General features: G+C 35.2%; 2 protein-coding genes across 2 annotated transcripts; one reads left to right on the forward strand and one right to left on the reverse strand.

Annotated features, from left to right (window-relative positions):
• Window positions 1-2,070: 2,070 nt before the first annotated feature.
• On the reverse strand, window positions 2,071-2,944 carry LOC116174117. Its single transcript, XM_031491931.1, has 2 exons — window positions 2,784-2,944; window positions 2,071-2,724 (listed from the first exon to the last, which is right to left on the reverse strand). The coding sequence occupies exons 1-2, from the start codon at window positions 2,832-2,834 to the stop codon at window positions 2,287-2,289; spliced, it is 489 nt and encodes a 162-aa protein (XP_031347791.1). The 5' UTR covers window positions 2,835-2,944; the 3' UTR covers window positions 2,071-2,286.
• An 8,315-nt stretch (window positions 2,945-11,259) lies between these two features.
• Window positions 11,260-12,895, forward strand: LOC116174045 (ubiquitin carboxyl-terminal hydrolase puf-like). The gene is made up of 4 exons (XM_031491824.1): window positions 11,260-11,429; window positions 11,570-11,666; window positions 11,713-12,185; window positions 12,233-12,895. Exons 1-4 carry the CDS (start codon window positions 11,387-11,389, stop codon window positions 12,394-12,396), a joined length of 777 nt encoding a protein of 258 aa, XP_031347684.1. The 5' UTR covers window positions 11,260-11,386; the 3' UTR covers window positions 12,397-12,895.
• Window positions 12,896-23,073: the final 10,178 nt, after the last annotated feature.

Genomic DNA, 23,073 nt, shown 5'->3' on the forward strand with positions numbered 1-23,073 from the left:
TTGGGTTGCAAAAACAAAAATGAGCAGGCCAAAAGTTTAAATTAACGTGGACTAGAAAATTAATGTAACAGTGAACAATTTCCGGAAAGTTTAACAACAGAAGAAACTAGAATAATAAATAACAGCAAAACTTTCGATTTAATAGGTATTAACGTTACCTAAACTATAATTTTATCATTGGGGTCACATTGTATTTATTTACATCGTACCTATTTACAAAATAGGCCACAATATACCTGGTGAATATTTTAAAACCAAACATACGGAATTAACATAGGAAAAAGGTTTTTTGCTCATTGCTAGCCATGTTAACTTAGAGATAATGACGCCAATCGAAAGAAGATTTTTTCCTTATCTAATGATATACGAAATACGAATTAGTTCATTTTCAGGAGTATTTCTCACAATTTTATCAAAAATTCGGCAATAAATCCACTTACCAAAATCATTAGCAGATTCAAACGTCGAAATCAATATCAGTTTATGACAACTGGCGTTAATTTTTTTGTAAAATGAGGTTCACTGAGGAAAAAGTACATATTTATAATAAAGAACGTTTACGGCGGAAATATATTTACTCTAGTAGGTATGCAATATTTGTTTTCCGTGCCTTTTAATGAGCGTCCCATTCCATCTGTGTGAAAACCTATTTCAATTCTTTAGAAAATTTCCATGGCTTAACATGATTTTGCTAATTGGATTCATTGTCGAATTTTTGTGGAGTGGAGGCTAGGGACGCGATGTAGCCGTTGGTGGGGCCAATGGAAACTGGAGGATAGGGGCGCGATGTATTCGTCGTGGAGGGCAAGAACCTGATGTATCGGTAGATGGGGCCCAGGGAAAGCGGAGGGTAGGGAAGCGATGTATCCGGCGTTCAGTTCAAAGGAAAACAGAGGACAGGGTCGTGATGTATCCGTAGAGTTCAAGCGAAAGTGGATAATATCCTTAAAGTAACTGAACTGTGGAGAATTCATTGCCTGAACCACATTTGTAATTTTAATTATTATTGTTCGATTCATACAGAGGGATTTGGTTATTTTTTCATTCCTTACGAATTTATATTTCATTTACGTAATGATGTTCCTTTGAATGAATCCAAATTTTGAGTTGGCAATTGGCATGTTTAGTCGCACAATGGTCACTGACCAAGATTTACTAATTCCTTTTTGGGGTAAAATGAATTAGGTACAACTCGAAAAAAATCATTCCAATGGACTGTAACTTTTAATAATGCTCTCTAGTGATCGTTTCTTGTTTCACAAGTTTCACAGCTACTCTTGACTAACTACGACTATACGTTTTGTGGATAGTGTGCGTTTGAAAGCGAGTACTTGCTTTTTTTTAATTTTTGTTCTGAAAGTACATTAGTTAGTTATTTAAATAATTAAAAAAATGTTGTCATAACAATGTCCATAAAAAAGTATATTTTGAACTCTTGTACCAGATCTATAGCAGTTTGATGGTTTAACTTTGGTTTATCCCTCGGTTTATCCTGTAAGTATAGTAGGTAGGTACTTAAATTTTGTGCTTCTTTTGTTTTGCTTGTAAGTAGGTGGGGAAAACCATCATTTCTTCCTGTTTTGTGGGGAAAACAGATTACCATGTTAACGATCTTCAAAGAAAACTAGCTACTTACCTACATTATTTGCATTTGCATTGCATTAAATGCCTTATACCTAGGTTGAATTTTGTCTTAATTTAACTTCATTTAACAGCTTCTTTCGTTTGATCTTAGCGAATATGTGGAATTTGATGATCTTATAATGAAAAACCTCAATCACGCTAACAGGCAATTAGCTACCTACAGAAATAATTAGTTGTAGCATATTATATACAATAGCTTTTTAAATGACCATAAACGAATGAGTTAATGTTAATTGCCAAAAAGATGAATGACTTGTGTGAAAAAACTGCGACCTTAAAATAGCGTATTTTTACCATAAGTTGAATGCTCGTTCGTTTCCATTGCAAATTGTTAATTTTTTTGCAAACTGGTAAAAAATCCTTACCATTAGTATTCCGTACCTATATCACGCACTAGCATAAGATGGGGTTACTAAAAATCACAAAGAAAATGTATATTCGTTTATTTTTGAAATTTATATAATTAGTGAAACTTACATCGATCAAACTCGAATCAAGATACAATAATTTGAACTGGCTACTATAAAAAATTCGATCCCGAATTATAAACAAACCGCGGTGTAAAGCTCGTCAGTAATGCAGCTGATGAGTTGTTTAGAATGAAACTTATAAAACTAAAGTCCTTGCATTTCAATTAGGTATTTACCAGTCCCCGCCGCGCCATCCCCAGCCTCGTCCCCAACCCCAACCTCCAAATCCTCGGCCATACCCGTAATTTCCATAGCCCCAACGTCTCCACGGGCTACTGTAATAACTTCTCCATCCACTATAATACGGTCTCCTGTAGCCCCATCCCCAAAACGTGGAATCTGTGTCTAAATCGGATTTATCGGGTTGTCCAACTGCGGGGTTGTCGTCAGATAAAGGGCCTATGTCTTCCGGAAGCGCAGGTCCGCTTTCGGGCACGGGGTTGGGGCTGATCTCTGGCACTTTGAGATCTTCGGGAGCCTTTTCAGGCAGCTTCGTCTCTTCCCCTTTCGGTTGTTCGGCTTGTAGGGGCGACTCGTTTTTTTCGGGCGCATCCAGTGGAATGCATTGGGCACTGGCCAAAAGCGACGCAACTAGTACGAGAGCCAACATCTGCAAGAAAGTTTTTAACTGGAAGGTATACGATAAAGTAAATACCAAAGCGTACGTACCTTCAATGCACTTTTCGCGCACAAACGTTGATCTATAACTTTGATCTTCATTAGCTTTGTGGACGTTTTATAGGCAAGGAGACGAAGGCTACCGCGGCTGTTGACCGCTAAGACGATGCTCTTTGGCGGTGGTCAAGGCTGCGGCGAAGATTAACGTGAATGTGTATATAGTAAATCGTGAATCACACGTTAACTATATCCCAAATTTTTATTGATCGGAATATTTTTGTTTACGTTACGAACAATACGATTGCCAAAGTTGTTTACGAAAACTAGGATGTAGGTGTAAATATCAAAACAGTTTGACATTAATAATTAGCGATACTGCTCCTTGTTGTTAGCGGGTTAAAATGTAAACTTTTGTAAAAACACAAAAAAGTTAAAAATGGAGTGTTGCGACATCAGGTATAGGTAAATATGCGTCACATCAATAATATAATGTACACCTGGATGCTGCACGTAGCACTTTGTTAACATATTCTGAACTACGTAGTTTTTACATTTTGCAAAATATTCAATCGACGTTCCGTGCGTTCACCGAAATACGGGTCCGGAGCGACGCCCCATTCGTTATAAAGCATAAAGCTTCCTTTCCGCCAAAAATATATCCACCTCCTAATGAATTAAATTGTCAAGTAAGATCCTAGAGTATTATACATTGTAATCATAATAAATAAATAAACTATATTGCCGAGCCGAATTGGATCGATTAAAGCAGGAAAATGCAGCTCAAATGGCCAAAAAAAATCATTTTTCATCAAGACAATGCACCAGGTCACCAATCGTGGAAAACAAGGAAAAACATGTTGCCGAATTGAAGTTCGAATTGCTTCCGCGCCCACCATATTCAGTATTAAACTACTGGCTTTTTTCAGATCTCACAAGAATGCTCCAGGGAAAAATACCTATATGGCTCCGTTGGTGAACTAATCGCCGCTACAAACGACCATTTTGGAGGCAAAAAGAAAACATTCTTTAAGAAAGGTATAGAAGTGTTGGAGGAGCATTGGGAACAGAATATAGCTCTGGAAGGTGAATATAGTGCAGTAATTATCGCAAAAAAACGGCAAAAAATAATTCGTGTAGTTCTAATTTTTTCGGGAATGTGTGCGAGAAGGTCCCCTGATGAATGATGATGATTGTGTAAGTCCCAAAGCGATTTCGGTGTCACCGGCGGAAGGTGACCAATTTTCTTATGGCAGATGATGATTGAAAAGGTTAAGGGATTGATTCTGTCCCACCAGATCGGTATAGATTGTAAAACAAATATTTGAATCGGCATTAGTTTTACTTTTATTCGAGGTCCGTAGGTATATACAAAATTTCATTTAAATATTAAAAAATTTGAAATTGCGCAGGTGAAAAACAAATTTTTTTATTCGGCATTAGTTTTACTTTTATTCGAGGTGCCTATATACAAAATTTTATTTAAATGTCTTAACAAATAAAAAAATTGTGATTGCACAAATACAAAAGTTGGATTGCGCATGCGCAATTTTATTTATTCATCTGCATAGTTCCCTGAGGTTTAAGGAGTATTTACTAACACAGAAAAGCGGACATTCATATGTTCTTTGTAACCTTTGTAAGAAACCGTTTTTTGGAGGTTTGGGCAGTTTTTGGGTTGTAACTTTTTGGCTCCTTAGTCTACGTAGCCGAAAAACAATAACGACCTTTCTTATATCCTTAAGAACATGTGTGTCAATTTTCAAAGCGATCGGACGTTTCTATACAAAGTTATCGTGCACACGGACAGACAGCAATACAATATTATAAACGATCTCGAGGATCGTTAATAACCGGTACAGATTTAAAAGGCATACCTATCTTACTATAATAAAGCATGGGAAATAACACGTACCTAATCCCCTTACGTGTTATTTCCCATCTTCCCCAGATGCGATTTGCATTTGTAAATAGAAGAAATACCCAATTTTACAGTAGGTACCTAGTTTTGTGGTTTACTTATTTAAAGCTTAGAATTCTTCGAAATACGAAAATTGGGATGCGTGCGTGAATTTTTGGAATGAATCAATTACGTTATAAAATATCCTTTATGATCAGGAATTTTCATGTAACTCTCACTAAGCAAGGTTAAGAAACATTAACAGGCTAGGCACATGATTAAAATGACTCAAATTAATTGAGTAGTGTACCTAGAACCCCCTCATAAAATGCATGCTATTTTAGATTTATTACATGACAAATCGCATTTTATGGACCATTCAATGACAAAAAGTAGTAGGTAACAAGAATCTGCACTTTTTTTTTATTATAATGTAAACAATATATTTCAGTGGGTCAAAGATAACTGTATGTTATTCAGTGATACAACCCAGCATGAGATAACTAGAATGGCATAAACAATTATGAATATTCTATATACCTACTTAAATGGGCAAATCAGCATTTATAAATATCCACGTATTAATCAAAACATTCTTGTTTTCTGAATTTAGATACGTTAACATTAGTTTTCGCTTATACAATTATTTATAGCCACTTTTTGCATTGAAAATACTATTTTGCATTTTTTAAATTGTAACGTTGTAGGAGAAATAGGAGAAAATATACATCATACATCAAAGTAAAAAGATTCCTTTGCATATTGTTTTCAAAATGCCTGGTGCTATATTTCAAAAATCATCCCATCTTAGAATGCTTTTAGATTAATTGACGTGATGTACAACCCTTAACTCATATTTAACTTTGTTGCCGGCCATTCTCAGTATCAAATCTGCCCCACACCAAAGAGTAATTATTAAGTATTCTTTGCCCACACGATGATATGGGTTTATATTGTTTTGTGCTATTGATTTCATATAAAGCACAGAAGAAACAAAAAGTCAGTGAGTGACAATGGAAGTCAAATCAATGGATAGGTAACTATTAGGTACCTACATCATATTTAATAACCACATTAAAGCAACTACGATATATAGATTAGCGTCAGAAAGGAAATAAAATACCTACCTACCAGAGATTTATTCAAAAGGTCAAAGATTGTTTATGCTACGCTCTTTTATACAAACAGGATGGCAATAACTTTGAAATTGATTACATTTTTCACTTTTTTTTACTAGTCAAGGAATCCCACTAAATGACTTATTAGTTATTGATATGCTCGATATTTATCCATCAATGATAGAATCAAGAAAAAGGAGAGATGCACAGTAGGTGTATAGTAATTTACAGAAAAGCTTTATATTTTTAATTAGTAAAGCTACTCAAGGCCAAATAACGTAGACAACAAACAACCCATTTAGGTGCGTTTCGAAAAACAAGTTTTCTTCATTTTTTTAAAGCCCGCAACATATCTCAGAAAGCAGGTAATTTAAATGCTATTTTTATTGGTAGTTTAAGCAATTAGGAAATATACAAAATTATTAATTATACGTATGGTTTTGTTTTAATTCATTTTATCCTTGTTGGTAAACATTTATTGTCTCTTTTACTTCATTGCTGAGGTTGTCAATCTACATTGAAGCCGTTAGTTTTGGAAAAGTAACGTTAGTTTTTCTATGTTCCTCTAAAAATTGCTAGTCCAGTTGACTAAGATTTATTTGTTTATATATGTAAGTTGTTTTCATAAAACCATTGCCTAGTTCTAGTTCTTCATTGCTAAAATTTAATTATTCTATTCACAAGGAGAGCCCAACTAGAGAAACACTTACTCACTTAGGCACTCCAAAGGGCCATCTTACGCTCTTTCTTTCGCAACGATTTTACCCTGCCCGATTCCGGATAACTATGGCCAAGGATGGCGAGATTTACCTACTCGGCGGTAATTTCGCTCGCCTCTTCAATTTGCGCCGTTTATCTCATGTTCATAATCCATTTCAGTTTAAAAATCCCTTTCGGCTCGGCCGATCAGGTGTAGGTAGATTTCTTTAAACGCATTAACATATAAGTGTCCGTCATTTTATTTCAATTGACTGATACACGAACTTTACCGAGATATTTATGAGTTTCACCAACCCTTAAAATTTGGTCGAAATCGGTTCATAATTATGAAAGTTAGAGTGTTTTTTGGAATAGTGATATATATAAACCTTTATACTGGTACCATTACCATAGGTAGATAGAAATCCACCTAAAACACTACCACTTTTAGAATATAGTAAAATAGAAGCCGAAACAAAAAATAATTATTTATACCTAGTGATATTCATGGCAAAGATAGGCGATATTAAGCTTGCTACTTTTTTACACCTATAATTAAAATCCTCAAGAATTTGCATCTTTATTTAGATTTATGCTTGGATTTATGGTTTCTGCTATAAAATGAAGTACCTATCGTCTTATATACCTAACAAATAACTATTTTTGAAAAAAAAATGCATAACGGAAAATATCAATGTACTCCAAATCTTATGTATTATCAAATTTATTCCATTTTTCTGTTAAGTTTGAAATCCTGGTTGTTTTATGTATTTAAACACTTATTGTTACTGTTCATAAGCACATTCAAGTTTCTCAAGTGTGTATAAAGATTATATTATAATTATTTTAATCTAGTCGGCGTTTTTAAACCTTTTTTTTGATTTGCGATCCAATTTTCTTTTAAAATTCTTATTGTCCTCTCCCTCCTTTCGTTTATGTTTGGCAATGCCGGCCGAAATTTACGATTTGTTTCTTTTATGGTGTGTGTATTTGTTAATTATAGTTCGGGGACTTCGAAATTTTTATTGCAAAATTATGAATACATTTTATTATACCTTCAATAAAAACGAAAAAAATGTGAAATGTGTATAAACAAAAAAATACATATATTCGCGAAGGGGCCGGGGGCATGAATATACCATTTCCATTTTTTTTAAGCAACAGTTGATGTATTGCTGGCCTGGGATTACGATAGCAGCCGCTCCTTTAAACTTTTCTTGTAATTTCCAACTCACGTGCTTGACCTTAAATGCAAGGGTATTTTGTTATAAAACGGAATTACCAAATTTTTGTATCACGGCTTTGAGGCGCACTTGTTCGTAGAAACGAATGATCCTCCAAGCTCCTTATTTGTCTCTTACCAGGTGATTTTCAAGCACTATTTTGTCATAAATTTGTTTAACGTCTTGGTTCTCTGAATTTCTGCATAGTGGGTAGTTGAGCGTGGCAGCTTTTTTATAAATAATGCTGATGCTATGTTTTTGCACTCTTTCGGGCGGCTTTATCACATTTTTTAAACCTCATCCCCAGGCAATTTACGATTTACATTGGTGGAATTCCCAGTAGAGCCATCTCACTTTCATGTCGAAATGACATACGTTTCGCACCACCTTCGAACCTTCATATTGGACAAAAGAAAACCTGGCGACGATGGACGGTAACTTTTTCCTAACGTTCGTCGCGAAAAATTCCTGTTTTTCGGCATTTGCGCAGAATCTCTCTTGAATTGATTTTTCACAAATCTCTTACAAGATTTCGGTTGCGCTCAAATGCACTTTGAACCATGCTCAAAATTTGAATCATGCTCAAAAGTCTGATAAAATAGGAGAATTTCATTTACGTTGGTAGGTTCCAACCCAGTTCGGGAAAGCGCATAAACAGTCATAGGATTGCACCTTGCATTGCACTTTAAAAAAGTTATAAAAATACGATAAATTCCTTCGTTTGACAAAGCGTTTAGAATGTTATCCATAATTTTTTAGTGTATTCCCGAAACTCTAACGCGCATTTCAGGGATACCTTTAGTATTTTCTTTAGCAATATCTAGGTATAATTCGATGGAACCTAGAAATCCGTGAAACAGCTTATACAGAAGTGCCTAGTAAGTTGTGGGTTTGGTTCTAGGAATGGCCCGAGAAGACAGTTCCAAGATTGGGTTACTAGACCAAAAGTTACAGCCCTTTGAAATTTCGTACGAAATTTTTTTCTAGTCTATAACTTTTGATTGAGACGTCTAATCGAAAAAGTATGAATCGTTTTGGATTCTACGCACCAAAATTATTACGAAAAAGTGTTTTTCCGAGAAATTTTGGTGTAGTCGATTTTTGGTAAAAAAGGAAAGTTGTACCTGCCTTTTTTTTGGCCGGAAAAAAAATTGTCTCAGATCGGCCGGAAAAAAAATTTCCTTATAGAATGTGGCCTGTAGAATCCATAATTTCAAGCAGTTCCAAGATTGGGCTACTAGACCAAAAGTTACAGCCCTTTGAAATTTCGTACGAAATTGGTTTCTAGTCTATAACTTTTGATTGAGACGTCTAATCGAAAAAGTACGAATCGTTTTGGATTCTACGCACCAAAATTAATACGAAAAAGTGTTTTCCCGAGAAATTTTGGTGTAGTCGATTTTTAGTAAAAAACGAAGGTTGTAGGTACACTGCCTTTTTTTTGGCCGGAAAAAAAAATTGTCTCAGATTGGCCGGAAAAAAAATTTCCTTATAGAATGTGGCCTGTAGAATCCATAATTTCAAACAGTTCCAAGATTGGTCTACTAGACCAAAAGTTACAGCCCTTTGAAATTTCTTACGAAATTGGTTTCTAGTCTATAACTTTTGATTGAGACGTCTAATCGAAAAAGCATGAATCGTTTTGGATTCTACGCACCAAAATTAGTACGATAAAGTGTTTTCCCGAGAAATTGTGTTACGAGAAACTTTGCAGTTTTTGCAAGTTTTCATATTATTGTAAGATCACCACGCCTGATAGCCCTTTATTTGCCATTTTCCCGTGTTGGGAATACCTGAAAGCCCTAGAAACTACCTAAGGAATTGGACCTGGGTACTTTTTTCTGCGCTTTTTTAATATTTTCGTATAAAATCTATAGTTTCAAACAAAAATAGAACTTATTTGAGACATGGTAACTGAAACGATTTAGATATGATTCCGCCATGTTCATCAATTATATGCAATTGGAATTGGATATTCATAAGAGTTTTTGTTTGAGATTTTGTTAAAGAAGAATGATGATGGATAACAAGTATATATTACAGAATTGCAATTATAAAATTAATGTAAGTACCTATGTAGGCAATAATATTTAACGAAAACAATACCATTGAATTTGATAGTTATAAATTCAATGACAATACAATGGGCAATAACAGTAACTGCCATATAGATCTGAATAATGAATATTCCTTGATAGATCACTAAATTCCCATTTCCATCTGTAAATTTTTCAGATAGATTTGGTAACTGTTTTGAAAACAGTACTGTTTATTTGTATTCAGTTTGTATTGCTTATTTGCAGAGACTTGCTATAACTAGACTGCGCTTAACGTATCTAAGGTGTTGTCGACACAGTATGCAACACACAATGCACCGCGGGGCAAAAATCGCTGAGATGATATGCAATATAATGAAATAAGCTGTTATTTTAGATGTTCCGTTTATTAATCATTCTCGTGATTAGCTCGAATTAGTAAATTTCTGTTGAGAATAAACCAATAAACTTAGGTTAACTTGTGCCTATCAACATGTACTCTGTCGATAAATTTTTAAATAATATGCTGATTTTCAACGGATAAAAGTTTAAAAGGCCAATATGGATCAGAGCCATTCGAAGAGAAAAATTTACTCCCACCATAGTGCATTTGCGGGGAAGAAGCCGCTTTTAGAAAGATACCTACGAAGGTGTTAAACAATAATGCAATACCGAGCGTTTTCGACTTTCCTATACACTTAAAATAACGTAGAACTATTATTCGACATCCTTTACCAGCAAGACAACGGCAATACCTATTTGCCTATTAGGTATAGACGTAACTAAGTAAGTACTTACTGGTACTAAGTATATTTGAGGTTTTGTTACAAGAAAAATAGCTAAGTCTGTTAAATGTTCCATATGTGCAGATGCGATATTCGCATCAGAGAGTCATTCAAGGCTTTTAACTAGAAAAAATCGTGGAGGATTGTTGCACGTATCAAGCGATGCATTAAAAATTTGCCAAATTGATGAAAATGTGTTCAGGTTTTTCATTCAATCCACACCACAGCGCGTTGTAAACAAAATGGTTATCAGCAGTCTAAGAAAAATAAATAACACTTACAGCCCATTTGGGTTTTTGGATAGGCATATATTGAAGCAAAATCCGCTACATAATCATATCTTACTACTTACATCTTTAGTTTTAAGAGTATATTTTCCCATACGTGTTCACCACCAAAATACACATATAAATCAAATTAGGACTAGAGGAAGGCAGTTATATACCAATTTAGTTCAAATAAAATACCAATAAATTCGATTAAAACAGTTAACAGCTATATGTTATCTTTTTTTTGCTACTAAAATTTAGAATAAACATGGCTAAAGCAAGCTACAGAACGTACGTCTGCCCCGCGATGAACAGTTGGTTGCCTATCCTATCTTGACAACAGGCGTTTATAGTAAAATCTACGTTACGCGCGGTCTAGTTATAACAAGTCTCTGCTTATTTGTATGATGTTATGAAAAAAAAGCATTTGTATGATAAATGACATGTATGAGAATAAAATTTTTCCGTTTATGTACTTTCTAAATTAATTAAATATGGTAGCCGTTTGTCATTAAAATCATTAAACAGAATCTGATTCTGATTAGTGATTACCATAAATAATAATAGGTTAACCTAAGATTATGTGAAATGGTAGTGAAATAAATTCTTCGCAAATTTACTGTAAACATGTGTGATGCATGTTCCGATTTTCTTCAGTTGCTTATTTCTTGTAAGTTCACATTCACTTGCCACCAAAATCCATCAAAGACTTTTAAATTTTAAATGGTTGTTGGTTGCACACTTTGTGCAAATGCCAAATTACATCAGTACAAGTTAGAAACCTCCTAATCTATTGTGTTTACGTTGTAGATGAAGCAAATTTGTGTAAAGAAATCAACGAACAGCCCACATTAACACGGCAAGATATTAATACAATACTGGTTTATGTGCAGGCATGGGTCTCCAGGTGAGAGGAAGCTTTTTGTTATGGTACTATTGATGTTTCATTTCAGGCAATGCATGTGTTGTTATCGGGACCAAAAAAATTTAGAACGTTTCAGTTGTATCACGCAAGGAATTTTATATCTTACAATATTACATCTAAAGGAGCTAGGTGATTCTAGTACAGACTCGGATAAGAAAGACAATGATCCCGAAGATAGAGTTAAGGCAGAGGAGAATTCAGCCGACGTCCAGGAAAGAGATAAATTATTTATTTTGGCATCGAAAATATTTCTACTGAATTTCCCGCTTTATGTCGCTTTCAAGCATACGGCGACAAACAAAATTGATGATTTAACTCAGCACGAGATTCAAAGTTTAAATTCGTTTTGTGATCTTCACGATTCCGAAATACCGTTGTATTTGTTAAGGAATGTCACATTATTTTGCAAATTGGGCGGTTTACACGTGATGACTGCCTGTTTTACTTTCTTGTCGCCCAGTGAACTACCTGTGTCAACCGCTCATGCGATGATTTCAATAGGTGAGCGAGACTGACGACTTTAATGATCATACAAGCATTTTTTTTAGTGTGCAATTTGAAGTTGTGGATGAATTTTAAAAGCACAGTTTCTTTATTGGTTCCTCTGCGGTCTTGTGTACTTAGGTATATGTGCAAATTATCAGATCAGGACTTACGCACCCCCACAATAAAGGGCATGGCAGGTTTGTTTTTGATATGCCGATTTGTGTAGAACAGAAATTGACATAGTATATAATTATCAGCTAAGCTATTTCACATTTTATTGACATTTTAATGGACATTTTTACACATATTGTTGGAATCTGGAATTGTGGAGATTTTTGAGCAATTTTTCAGCAATAATAGCATTTATAAATGGGAAACAATTACTCTAATTTAGTGAATACCACCTTCAGCATCTCTAGGTAATTTTCTGCCACTTCTAGTGAAGTGAATAGTAACAGATTTAATTTTTTTCGGTCTCCATAATAAATAGCATAATATTGTTATATAAGTGCATAGTTTAAAAGAGATCTTATTGAGTAGGTATTTATTTATTATATTTTAGAATTGATATTGTGTATTACATCACTTATTAAGCGGCAGAGCAAAATGATGGAGGTTTTAGAGGGAAATCACGGTGTCCGTCTGTCTGTAAACACGATAACTGACAAACACTTGGGGCTGATTTGGTTCAAACTTTGCACAGTTGTCTTATATACCGCATGTAACACTCCTATTGAATGTGGGTCAAATCCAATGATCTGTAAGCTGATAGATATTTTTGTGTAGGCATTAGAGGCATGCTGAAAATTTGTCCAATACTCCAATAGTACAGTACAGTACAGTAGGCTCGATCAACTACCGAAAAAAAGCAAAGAATTAACTGCACACATTTTCATTAACACCTGACATACCTAATTCTTGAATACAAAAAGAAAAATCTGACATGAAATCCTATCCAGGTTGCAGAATGGATTCGAATAACACACTATTACTTGATTGAGAATGACAAATTTTTGCGCTGCTGCCACGTTCTCGCAAGTCATACGCAAATTTGACATCGTCAATCTAGGCAGCGCCGTTTTCGCTCAAATTGATGTAAATACTGGTTCTTGGCAGATCCACTGTACTTGACGTTGTCACAAAAAAACGTATGGCTTGATTAACATTGTAAAAATTATAATAGCGCTCAATTTAAAATCGGAACGACATAATATCAAAATTTCATAAAAATCACTCCATAAATAAAAAGTAATGCACACGCGCCAGTCCATTGCAAATTATGTATTCACTTTTATGAAAAGTATCTGTAAGTAGGTAGTTAAAATTTCGCTCAGGTATAATGAATAACATTTTGGAAATGCGCTTGCGCAGAAACGGGAGCTTATTTGACATTCTTTTTTCGTTTAGCTCACCCTACATGTTGGCACTTGTTAAATAATGTAACAGTGACATCACTGCTTGGCCCATATATTACACGGACTGCTAATTGCAAATATAATATGGTTAAGGACATCGCCTGAGTAAGTGAGTTTCAGGGTAAACGACTGTGTCCGAAGTTGTGTGATGAGATACGATTTGAGACCGTCAACATTTAAATTAACAAACGTCAAATAATGAATCGCTTAGATGTGCCAAAAAAGCAAACCTATTCTTATTTGTAGACGTACATAAGATAATTAAGAAAATTTAAAGCTTCCCATATTACATGGTTGCTATAGAAGCTGCTTTTTACGCGATCATGGTGGTGTTCACACGACTTTAGTTTACCCTGAGATTCACATACCCTAAAGTCACTAAATATAGAAAGTACCGCAATCCATTGGGCTCGTGTGTTAGAGAGAGAACGCATGATTTTTGCCCAAAAATGGCGGAAGTTACCAGATTCTAGTAACTTTAATGTTAGGGATTGTTCCATCTGTTTGGAGATATCTGTATATATTTTTATAAAACATGACAGTACTATGAAGTTAGGTTATAAAAAATGACAGCTATTCAGATTTTATTTGTCAATTTTTTTAAGTTGGCAGCAAATTTGCCCAAAAATGGCGGATGATTGCGGTACTTTCTATATCTAGTGACTTTAACATACCCACGACTACAGCGCCCCCTAGCCGTAACCGCTCATTTTGTATTGAAAACGTAGGGCTAATAGCAGTATGTATATACTGTAAGGTCTAAGGACTACTGTTTCAGAAAAGAATGACACCGACGTTTACGAAGGTGCGCGTAAAACGTAGTTGTATGACGTTTAAAATGAAGTTTTGTTTTGATTAATTGTTTGGAACTCAATGCATGATAGCAATATGACCGTGGCATCCAAATTTATACTTTATTTTACTACTTAATCTTAAGTAGCAGTAGTTGGGTTTACCTAAACAGTAACTACTTGGATGCCAATATGAAATTTACCCTATTTTTTCATCACTTTTATGACGCTTTTAATGCAGCTTTTCCCAAAAAAGTTATTAGCCTGAATAATAAAAGAACCCAAATCAAATGGTTTACTCGCGACCTTAAGCAATTGAAACAAACCTATGAGTTAGTTTGTGAAATGTATTTAAATTATGGATCAGAAAATCTTTTGAGGTTGAAACGAAACTGTTATACATCTTATAAAAAAGCTATAAAAAGGGCTAAAATCTCTGCACATAGTGACGCAACTAAATTGTCGTCTAATCCAATAGGTACTATGTGGAGTATTATTAATTCCCACAGACGTTCATCAACACAAGTTTGTTACAATATTAAGGCAAATGAGTTTAACGATCACTTTTCTAGAGATTCCTATGATATGAATGTTTTGCCAACTTCTAACCTTAATCCAATTGAGATTTGTACTATCGACAATCGTAATCCAAAATTTAGTTTCGATTTAGTACCACCTGTTGAAGTTCGAGAAATTCTAATATCGTATCTATCCGATCGATCTCAATATGTCCGCATTGGTAATGAACAGTCCAGTACACTAGCAATTACAAAAGGAGTCCCCCAAGGTGGTATTCTTGGCCCACTCCTGTTCCTTCTTTATATCAATGACCTTCCTAGTTATATTTCACCAAACAATAATTACATTCTATATGCTGATGACATTACTCTGTTGCCCAGTTTATATCTGAAGCTCAATCTCTCTGTGACAAAACTAAAGAGTGGTGCACTGCTAATAAGTTAAACTTAAATTCAACGAAAACTGAACAATTGTTATTCTCTTTAAAACGCCATGATGTATCTTATTCGCCATCAGTAAAATTTGTTGGAATACATATTGTTGTGTTATTTTGTTTTAGTTGTAACTTGAAAGAAATTATAGAGCGTCTGGATGTGACAATTTTGTTTAGTTCAATTAATTAACCGGGGGGGTTATTAATAATTTGAGACACAGGATTGCGTAAATTTCATGTTATAGTTTTGGTTCAATTTCTTAGAAGTGTTCTGTTTTTATTTTATTCCTAGAATTTTTTTCGATGTAAATTTCTTTTTAAATTTTATTTGCCGTTAACGAGGTATAGCGCGAAGTAGAGATAAGGTTCTTCGCAGAATTGCCGGGCGTACGTGCCGTTTAGCAAGAAGTTGAAAAATCGACGCTTCGCGTGATTGGCGGACGGGGTGTGGAAGAAAGGAGAAGGGCTTTTGGCTTAAATAGAAAATTTTTGAAGAGAGCGGGGCTTTTTGGTCGTGACAAAGCCAACCGGCGCTTCTTCGGTTACGTTATTTTTTGAATTTTGTGGAAGTTTTCCTGCGTAGTTGGATCCAGGTTTAATTAGAATTTTGTGTCTGCCGTTTTAAGAAGAATTTTATTGAGAAGTTTAAGAAGTTTGTCGTCGTCCTGTTTTTTTTTATTTTGCGGAAACACGGAAGTTTTGAATTTGTGGGTACCCGAAGAGAGAAGACGTCGGTGTTTGAGTGTTTGGTTTGCGTGATTGTGTACGGATACCTCTTTTTATCGGAGTACGTTACTCGGACTAATTTTAAAAGTAAGTAGTAGTTAGTGTTTTGTTTTGTCTTGTTTTTTTTGTAATGTTTGAGTAATTTGTTTTTTTTTTGTGTGTCATTTATCTGTTTAAAATTGTAACAATTTGTAAAACAGAAATTTACGCAATTTTTTGTTTGAAATTAAACCAGTTATTGCAATCCAGGTTTTGTTTATTAGAGTCAAGGAGAGGTAATTGTCGGCGTCTCTTACTTTGTTTCAAGTTGATTAAATCTGGGGGTAAAGTTTCATATTGGAATTTAAGGATTTGGTTAAGCCACCTATTTATGTCATTGTTGGAATGCTGTAGGGTGGCAGAATCCAGCTGGACCTTGAGATGCGGGTAAAAATTTGTTTTTTTTTAATTACAACTGAGCTAGCTAGAGGGAAATCGTGGGATTCCCAGAAGTGTAGGTTAGGTCTCACAACAATATACTTCTTCGTACTTTAAGATTAGAGTACATCAGTAGTTTTTGTTGATTTTGTTTACTTTTTGATATTTCTTAGTTCTTTGAGATATTCTTTGGTATTTACTTTTTGACACTTTTGATACTTTTTCGCAATTTCTAATGTAATGTTCTTATTGGTAACTTTTCAAATATCTACATTGTAAAGACAACCAAACCAACAAATTAAGTATTTTCTAACAACAATTGAACCTTAAAAGAAGTGTTTTGTTAACAATTTACAAGCGAGGTCAAAAAATATGACTTTTTCGGCCTCGTTGATGGAAAATCACCTTGACTTAAAACGACTTGCTAGCGAAAATGGGGGTGAAGAGTGCTCAAACGAGGGCCTATAATACTCTTAATGTCTGATAAATAAAATCCTGCTGTAGTCACAGATAAAATACCTCATCGGGGAGTCTTTTGTGAGAAATGTAATCAGGTTACCTTTTTTTTACGTTTTGAAATAAATGCGCCCAATCGTGATTTTCGTAAGAAAACACCATTAAACTCTATTAACTTAAGTGTTGCACTAAGCCGACATTTTCCGTCTTTTTTACATTATGCCCATAAACTTAAAGCACTTTTAATTATGAAGCTAATCCATAGCAGTATCCGCAGAGCAGAAGGCGTAGTGTAAAATTAAGGGCTAAGGTCAAGGCTAATTTTGTATTCATAATTGATTGCTGCTTGATTTTTTTAATTATAGCGTATTCTGCCTGCTGCATATGTACTTCTTTCCCAGTAGTTATCACACATAGAAGATTAACGAGTTTGGCAAACTGTTTGTGCATTCCCTAAATCCGGATACGGAAAAAATTCTGACTTCAAAAAAGTTTGGTATGGCGTGTCTTCGAAGATGAAAAGATCGAAACCATACGACAAAATGCGCATAACAATTCACCTGCAACTAACAAAGTTGATTTTGAACATACACAATGTTCCCTGTCTTGTCCTGTGTTTTCAATCCGCCTTTGCAAAAAGCATTTTCAGTTAAAATTTCATAACGCTTCGTTATCTTGGTGGATTTTCTTTTAGACATCCTATATCTGGCGGTTGAGCCGACGTAATTCAATAATTGATAGCATCGTTATTCGTATTAATTGGTTTCTACGTCCTCTCATTAACTAAGAGGTACATAAAATTTTGTCATCAAAGAAAAGGGATACATTTGATTGTGCGGGTCCGATTACTGCACCAAGTGCATATGTTTTCGATATTGGACTTACAAGTAATATGCATTGGCCCTTCAGGCAGTAATTAGTTCACCACGGTACCACTGAGTTTAGGTGCGTGCAGTTTCTTTGTTACAGGGTCGGACTCGCTGGTAACGCAGTGCCAACGTGATCTCTAAAAGTGACAGCGTGAGAGTTCTAATTATTGACTACTAGCTAATAATCACCTCATTATTAACCACTTTGACGAACTGCCGAGGAAGCCAACTTTACAAGTGAAAAAAAAATGGTGCGTTTGAAAATATGTTTCTGCTAGAAAAACAAAGACGAATGATCCGGGTTCGGAATGTGGCCGATAGGAATTCTCAGGGGAACAGTTGTCCGTAACTCTTCAAAAAATTCCCCTAAAAACGTAATTATTTTAAAACAAAAAAGCAATTTTTTTACCTAATTTTCCCACATTTAGTCGTATCAGATGCAATAATCATATCTAAAGGGAAGGTCGAAACACAAAATTTTATGTGGTTCGAAACACCAATTTACAGATACTGTTCTCTGTTAGAGATTTAAGGAAGATATTGCCCTCTATAAGCATCGCATGTGAAACATAAAGTGAAAGTTGATTAGGTGAAGTACTGAAGATTAAACACAAAAATGAGATTATAAAAATGTAGTGTAACAAGAAATTAGGTTACCAATATTTCAATAACATAACATGTAAGCAGTTTCCCCGCTTCTCGAGAGATTAGAGAAAGTGAGATTCAATTTATAAGTTCGCTCTCAACCTAAACGTAGGTACTTAATTGAGAACACTCGGAACAAAATTGTAATCCCTTCAAGATCATTGTTAGCGCACTTCAAGACGCACAATGCAGATAATAGAAATCGAAAATGAAATCTTACGCTATTCGATCGGCTATGATGACTTCGTCTTGGGGAGATATGAACAATTGATTTCTCACGAGAGCGATGTTGCGAAAAAACGCACGTCGAAAAGCGTGCTAAACTAGCTCAAAAAAACAATTACACAGCTGCAAGGAAAGTGAATGCATTTATTGCATTCAGAACGTTCCTGCAATCATCCATTTAAATTGCAAAGTAAAAGTACATTCCACTATAATTAATAGTGCAATTAATTAGATGGGTTATTATCGACTTCTGCGAGATTATTAATTTTTTTCGCAATGGATAATCGGCCTGGCAACTTGTAATTAAGTTGGTAGTTTGTATTTACTTGTTTTTCAGTACAATTCTGCATCATTGTTCAGTAATTACGAGCTGGAAATTTCTCAGCAGTATCAACAATTATTGTTATTGCTAGGCACTCCTAACTAATAACATTAGCAAAAGCTCTGTATTTGGTGGTGACCACTATCTTTTGACCAGTGATCATAATCTGTTATGCGTGAAGTAGGCACACAAAACATAAGTCACACAACACTTACATTTTCCTCTGAAGGTGTGCAATCCGAAATGTCTGAAGTATTCGAAGGGTCTGAAGTATTCGAAGGGTCTGAAGCATGTGACGAATTGAAAGAGAAGAATCGGAATAAATCGAAAAAAAACGGAAGCAATCAAAACAAGTATAAATTGTGCACAACTCTTGTGCAGATAAAGCGCATTTTTTTTAACCGAAATTTGACATCACCAATGGATATATTTCTTGCAGACGTCTCAATCGCCCTTTGCGAGTACCCTTTTCCGACAATCCGTTCTTGAGGTATAAGGGAATATACCCGATCACGATACGAGGTCGGGGAGGACAACAATAATTGTTGTCACAATCAAGAGTTATTTAATAAATAATCTCAAAATATTTCAAATAGGACACTGTAATATCTAGATCTGAAATGCCAATATTTAAGTTTAAATTACTTTTCAGCCGATCACGATAAGAGGTCGAGGAGGAGGGCTATGGTTGGTAGAAATTAGTTCCTTTCGTATTGAGACCTTTCATTAGAGTACCATGAAGGATAAAACTAATTCACCCCCCCCCCTTCCCTCCATCCCGTACATTGATAAGAGGACATAAAGAAGGGTAATAGTTGGTAGCAAACGGTTCCTTTCGTTGAGACTTTAATTAGAATATTAAATAAATAATAGAAACTTAATTAGACATTTTAACCCCCCCCCCCCCCACCCTCAGGCCCCGTCGCTCACTGATCTCGAAGAAGAGTCGCACGGGAAAGTTATAGTTGGTACAAACCAATTTATTTCGATGAGACCATGAAGGATAGAACATGTGTTACCCCCCCCCCCCCTTCTAAAGTTTAACTTGGTACCACTAAAGGCATACGTATGCAAAATCTGAGACCAATTGGTTGTCGTATGTAAAAGTTATGCACGTTTTACTGTCAAAAACAGCATCTCAGGCTATAATTCGTGAGGGGGGCTTTTAGATAGCGAAACCTTCAAGGTATAGGCTACCTACTGCAAAAAATTCCAGGACTCTAGGACCATTCCCCTAGTAGTTCGAAACAGCAGAAGTGGATCCGGACGGACGGACGGACGCAAGCAATACCACATTTTTTTAATTCTTAAAAAATGCGCTAAAAATGTGATGTAATCGAAACATTGGGTGAATTTCAAAATAGAAATAATTCGAAGTAAACGAAGTATCTGAAGAAACGTAAGGATCTGAAGGTGCCGATGAATCTTAAGAATTCAAACAGCATAATTCAGAAAACTCCAGGAAACAAAAGCATCTAAAGAAATGGAAATATTAAAAAAAAATTAATAATTCAATTAGTCCATAGATCTGAAAAATGAGATGAATCCGAAGAATTTCAATAATATGAACGAGGGGGGAACTGTAACGGTACTTTCCAGTACGGTCCTACGTTTTTTGTCAGAGAACACTACATGTCGTAGGAGGCGACTAAACAACAGGAAGTTAACGGCGAGGGTGTTGGATTTTGATTTTTAAGGATTATGATTTACTTCTCGATTGTGGCGATTTCATCATTTAGCAGAAATTCTTAAATTTTTTGGTTGTGGTGCGTGGATAAGTGGTCCTGAAATACTGTCCTCACTTAGTAAATGCATTTGAAAACTTAAGACGCCGGTCAGTTGTGGACTGTTGCATTATTCAGATTACAGGAAAGATTTTGTTTATTTTGCAGTCATCATTATCTGAGCTTGTGTGGAAATTGAGTTGATTTATGGCTGATTGGTTGTGTAAATTTGCTTTATTAATGGAAACGGTTTGCGTTTGCAACGTTATGTTACCCACCTGTAAATTACCGTAGGGTGGATTTTAATTTGTGTCATACTTCGCGTTCAGCTGCAAATGCGGTTAACTGCCTATTAGGGTGGTTTTATGATTGGTGTGGCACCTTAATAATCGAGAGCTTGTTCTGTTTTAGAGAACTTTTCTGCTATTTACGCCAAAATGGAACAAGATATTTCCTTTTTTTTTTCTATAATATCAGGAATTGTGCTACCCAATACCCAAAATGTGTAACATTTCGTTTAAAAATAAACTATACAGTACAACCTCTATAATCCGAATACACGCTAGTCCGAAATCGCGATAGTCCGAAATAATTTTGTTCCTCGTAACAACGATGCCCTGAAGACGTTGAAAAGAATAAAGTTTATTTCTTAATGCTTGTGTCCAAATTTATTATTTTCACTAGTTTCACGATAATCCGAAAATGTGATAATCCAAAAGGTCAGTGGTCCGAATCTATTCGGATTAACGAGGTTGTACTATGGATATGTGCACGGTGGTTCAAATTCGTGGTTTACCACTGGGATCTCCGTAACGGTAAGAGATACAATGTAGGTTAAATGGGCACAAAGTTACCCCTTTTTGTGACTAACAAAATGCATTTGAAATTTTTGGAAAGTCTTTGAAAATAACCGAGATATTACCAAAACACTGAAAATGCCAAATTTCGTTTTTATTTTCTGTAGACGGTCGGAAATGGACAGTTCCCGTTGGTACCTTCCATGGGCACTCTTTTCGGAGAATCTGAATCTGTTATTAGAATTTCACTAGAAGTAGAAGCTACAGGCCACTACTTTCTTATTTCTTATGGACGCCATATTGGATATTTACGGAATGAGATAGAGGACAAAAAAGAAATTCATTTGAATGCGTCGCCATCATAGCCATGTTGATTCAGCAAGATCTAGTTACCCGTGGATGTCTTGTTGAGCAATGCATGAAAATTTGATTTTGATATTTTTCTTGTAAATTTGTATAAAAATACGACGTGACACGTCATTATTTTTCTTGTTGTCCTCTATCTCATTCTCACAAGAAATTGCATTACATTTTATTGAATAAATTGGCTAATTAGAACAGATATCATATAAAATAGTTTTGTTTAAATTTTTCTTTTGAAGTTGTATTTTCAATATTTCGTATAAAACAAATGAGTCCATTTTTGCTACACATAAAGTTATGTTTTTTTAAATATAAAAGTACCATATTATTATTGTTATTGAGAGTTAAATAGGGGTAAGTTAGTTAAGAAACGTGGCCACGATATAGGGGTATCATTATTTATGGTCATGGTCAACGTATAGAAAAAATCCATGTGTGCTTGTGAAAGGTCCTAGAATTAAGTTTTGCGTCTAGGTCATACGTTCTATCCCTTTGTGAGTACCTCTCCCGACACCCCGTTGTCGAGATATTCGCATTTAAAGTTTTGACCCCATCGCCGGATACAATGCGTCCCTACCGTCAAGTTTTCCTGTGAGAGCACCCTCTTTCGACATATTTCTTGAGATATTCGCATTAGAAGTTTCGCCTCCACGAGCGGACCTTCAAGTTTCCCTATCACTAATCATTAGACTCGTTGACTTTATTGCAATTGTAACAAGCTATATCATAAGGCAAGGTAAAGTCTAAACTATTGCAATTTAAAGTTTCCGATTTCGAAAGGTAATTTATTGCCCTCTGGTAATTAAAAAATTGAAACTTGGCACACGAATGAATTACAATCGCCACACGAGATTAACTATCATATTAATGTTGAATGATTTTTAACTCTTCCTTCAGCACGCTACGCGTGACATACTTGTTCCTCATTCTTTTTTGAGACCACGGAACGCCCATTAAAATGTCTAACGTGGAATGCTGAAAATAAATCGTTAATTGGAAATTTGATATCGATTACTTCAGAAACTACCCTTCGATGTGGGAATGTCGAACTAATTATGATGTTTCACTTAACTTAATTCCATTAAGCTTCTGAGCGCCCTTAAATGTTATAACGTACTTTCAATTAAGAAATCAGCAGGTTACAACCGTTACGTACGGTCATAAATACTGCAATTAAATTTTTCCAACTACACTAGATCGT

The sequence above is a fragment of the Photinus pyralis genome, unplaced genomic scaffold, assembly GCF_008802855.1.
Source record: "Photinus pyralis isolate 1611_PpyrPB1 unplaced genomic scaffold, Ppyr1.3 Ppyr1.4_LG6, whole genome shotgun sequence".
NCBI classification, from domain to species: Eukaryota; Metazoa; Arthropoda; class Insecta; order Coleoptera; family Lampyridae; genus Photinus; species Photinus pyralis.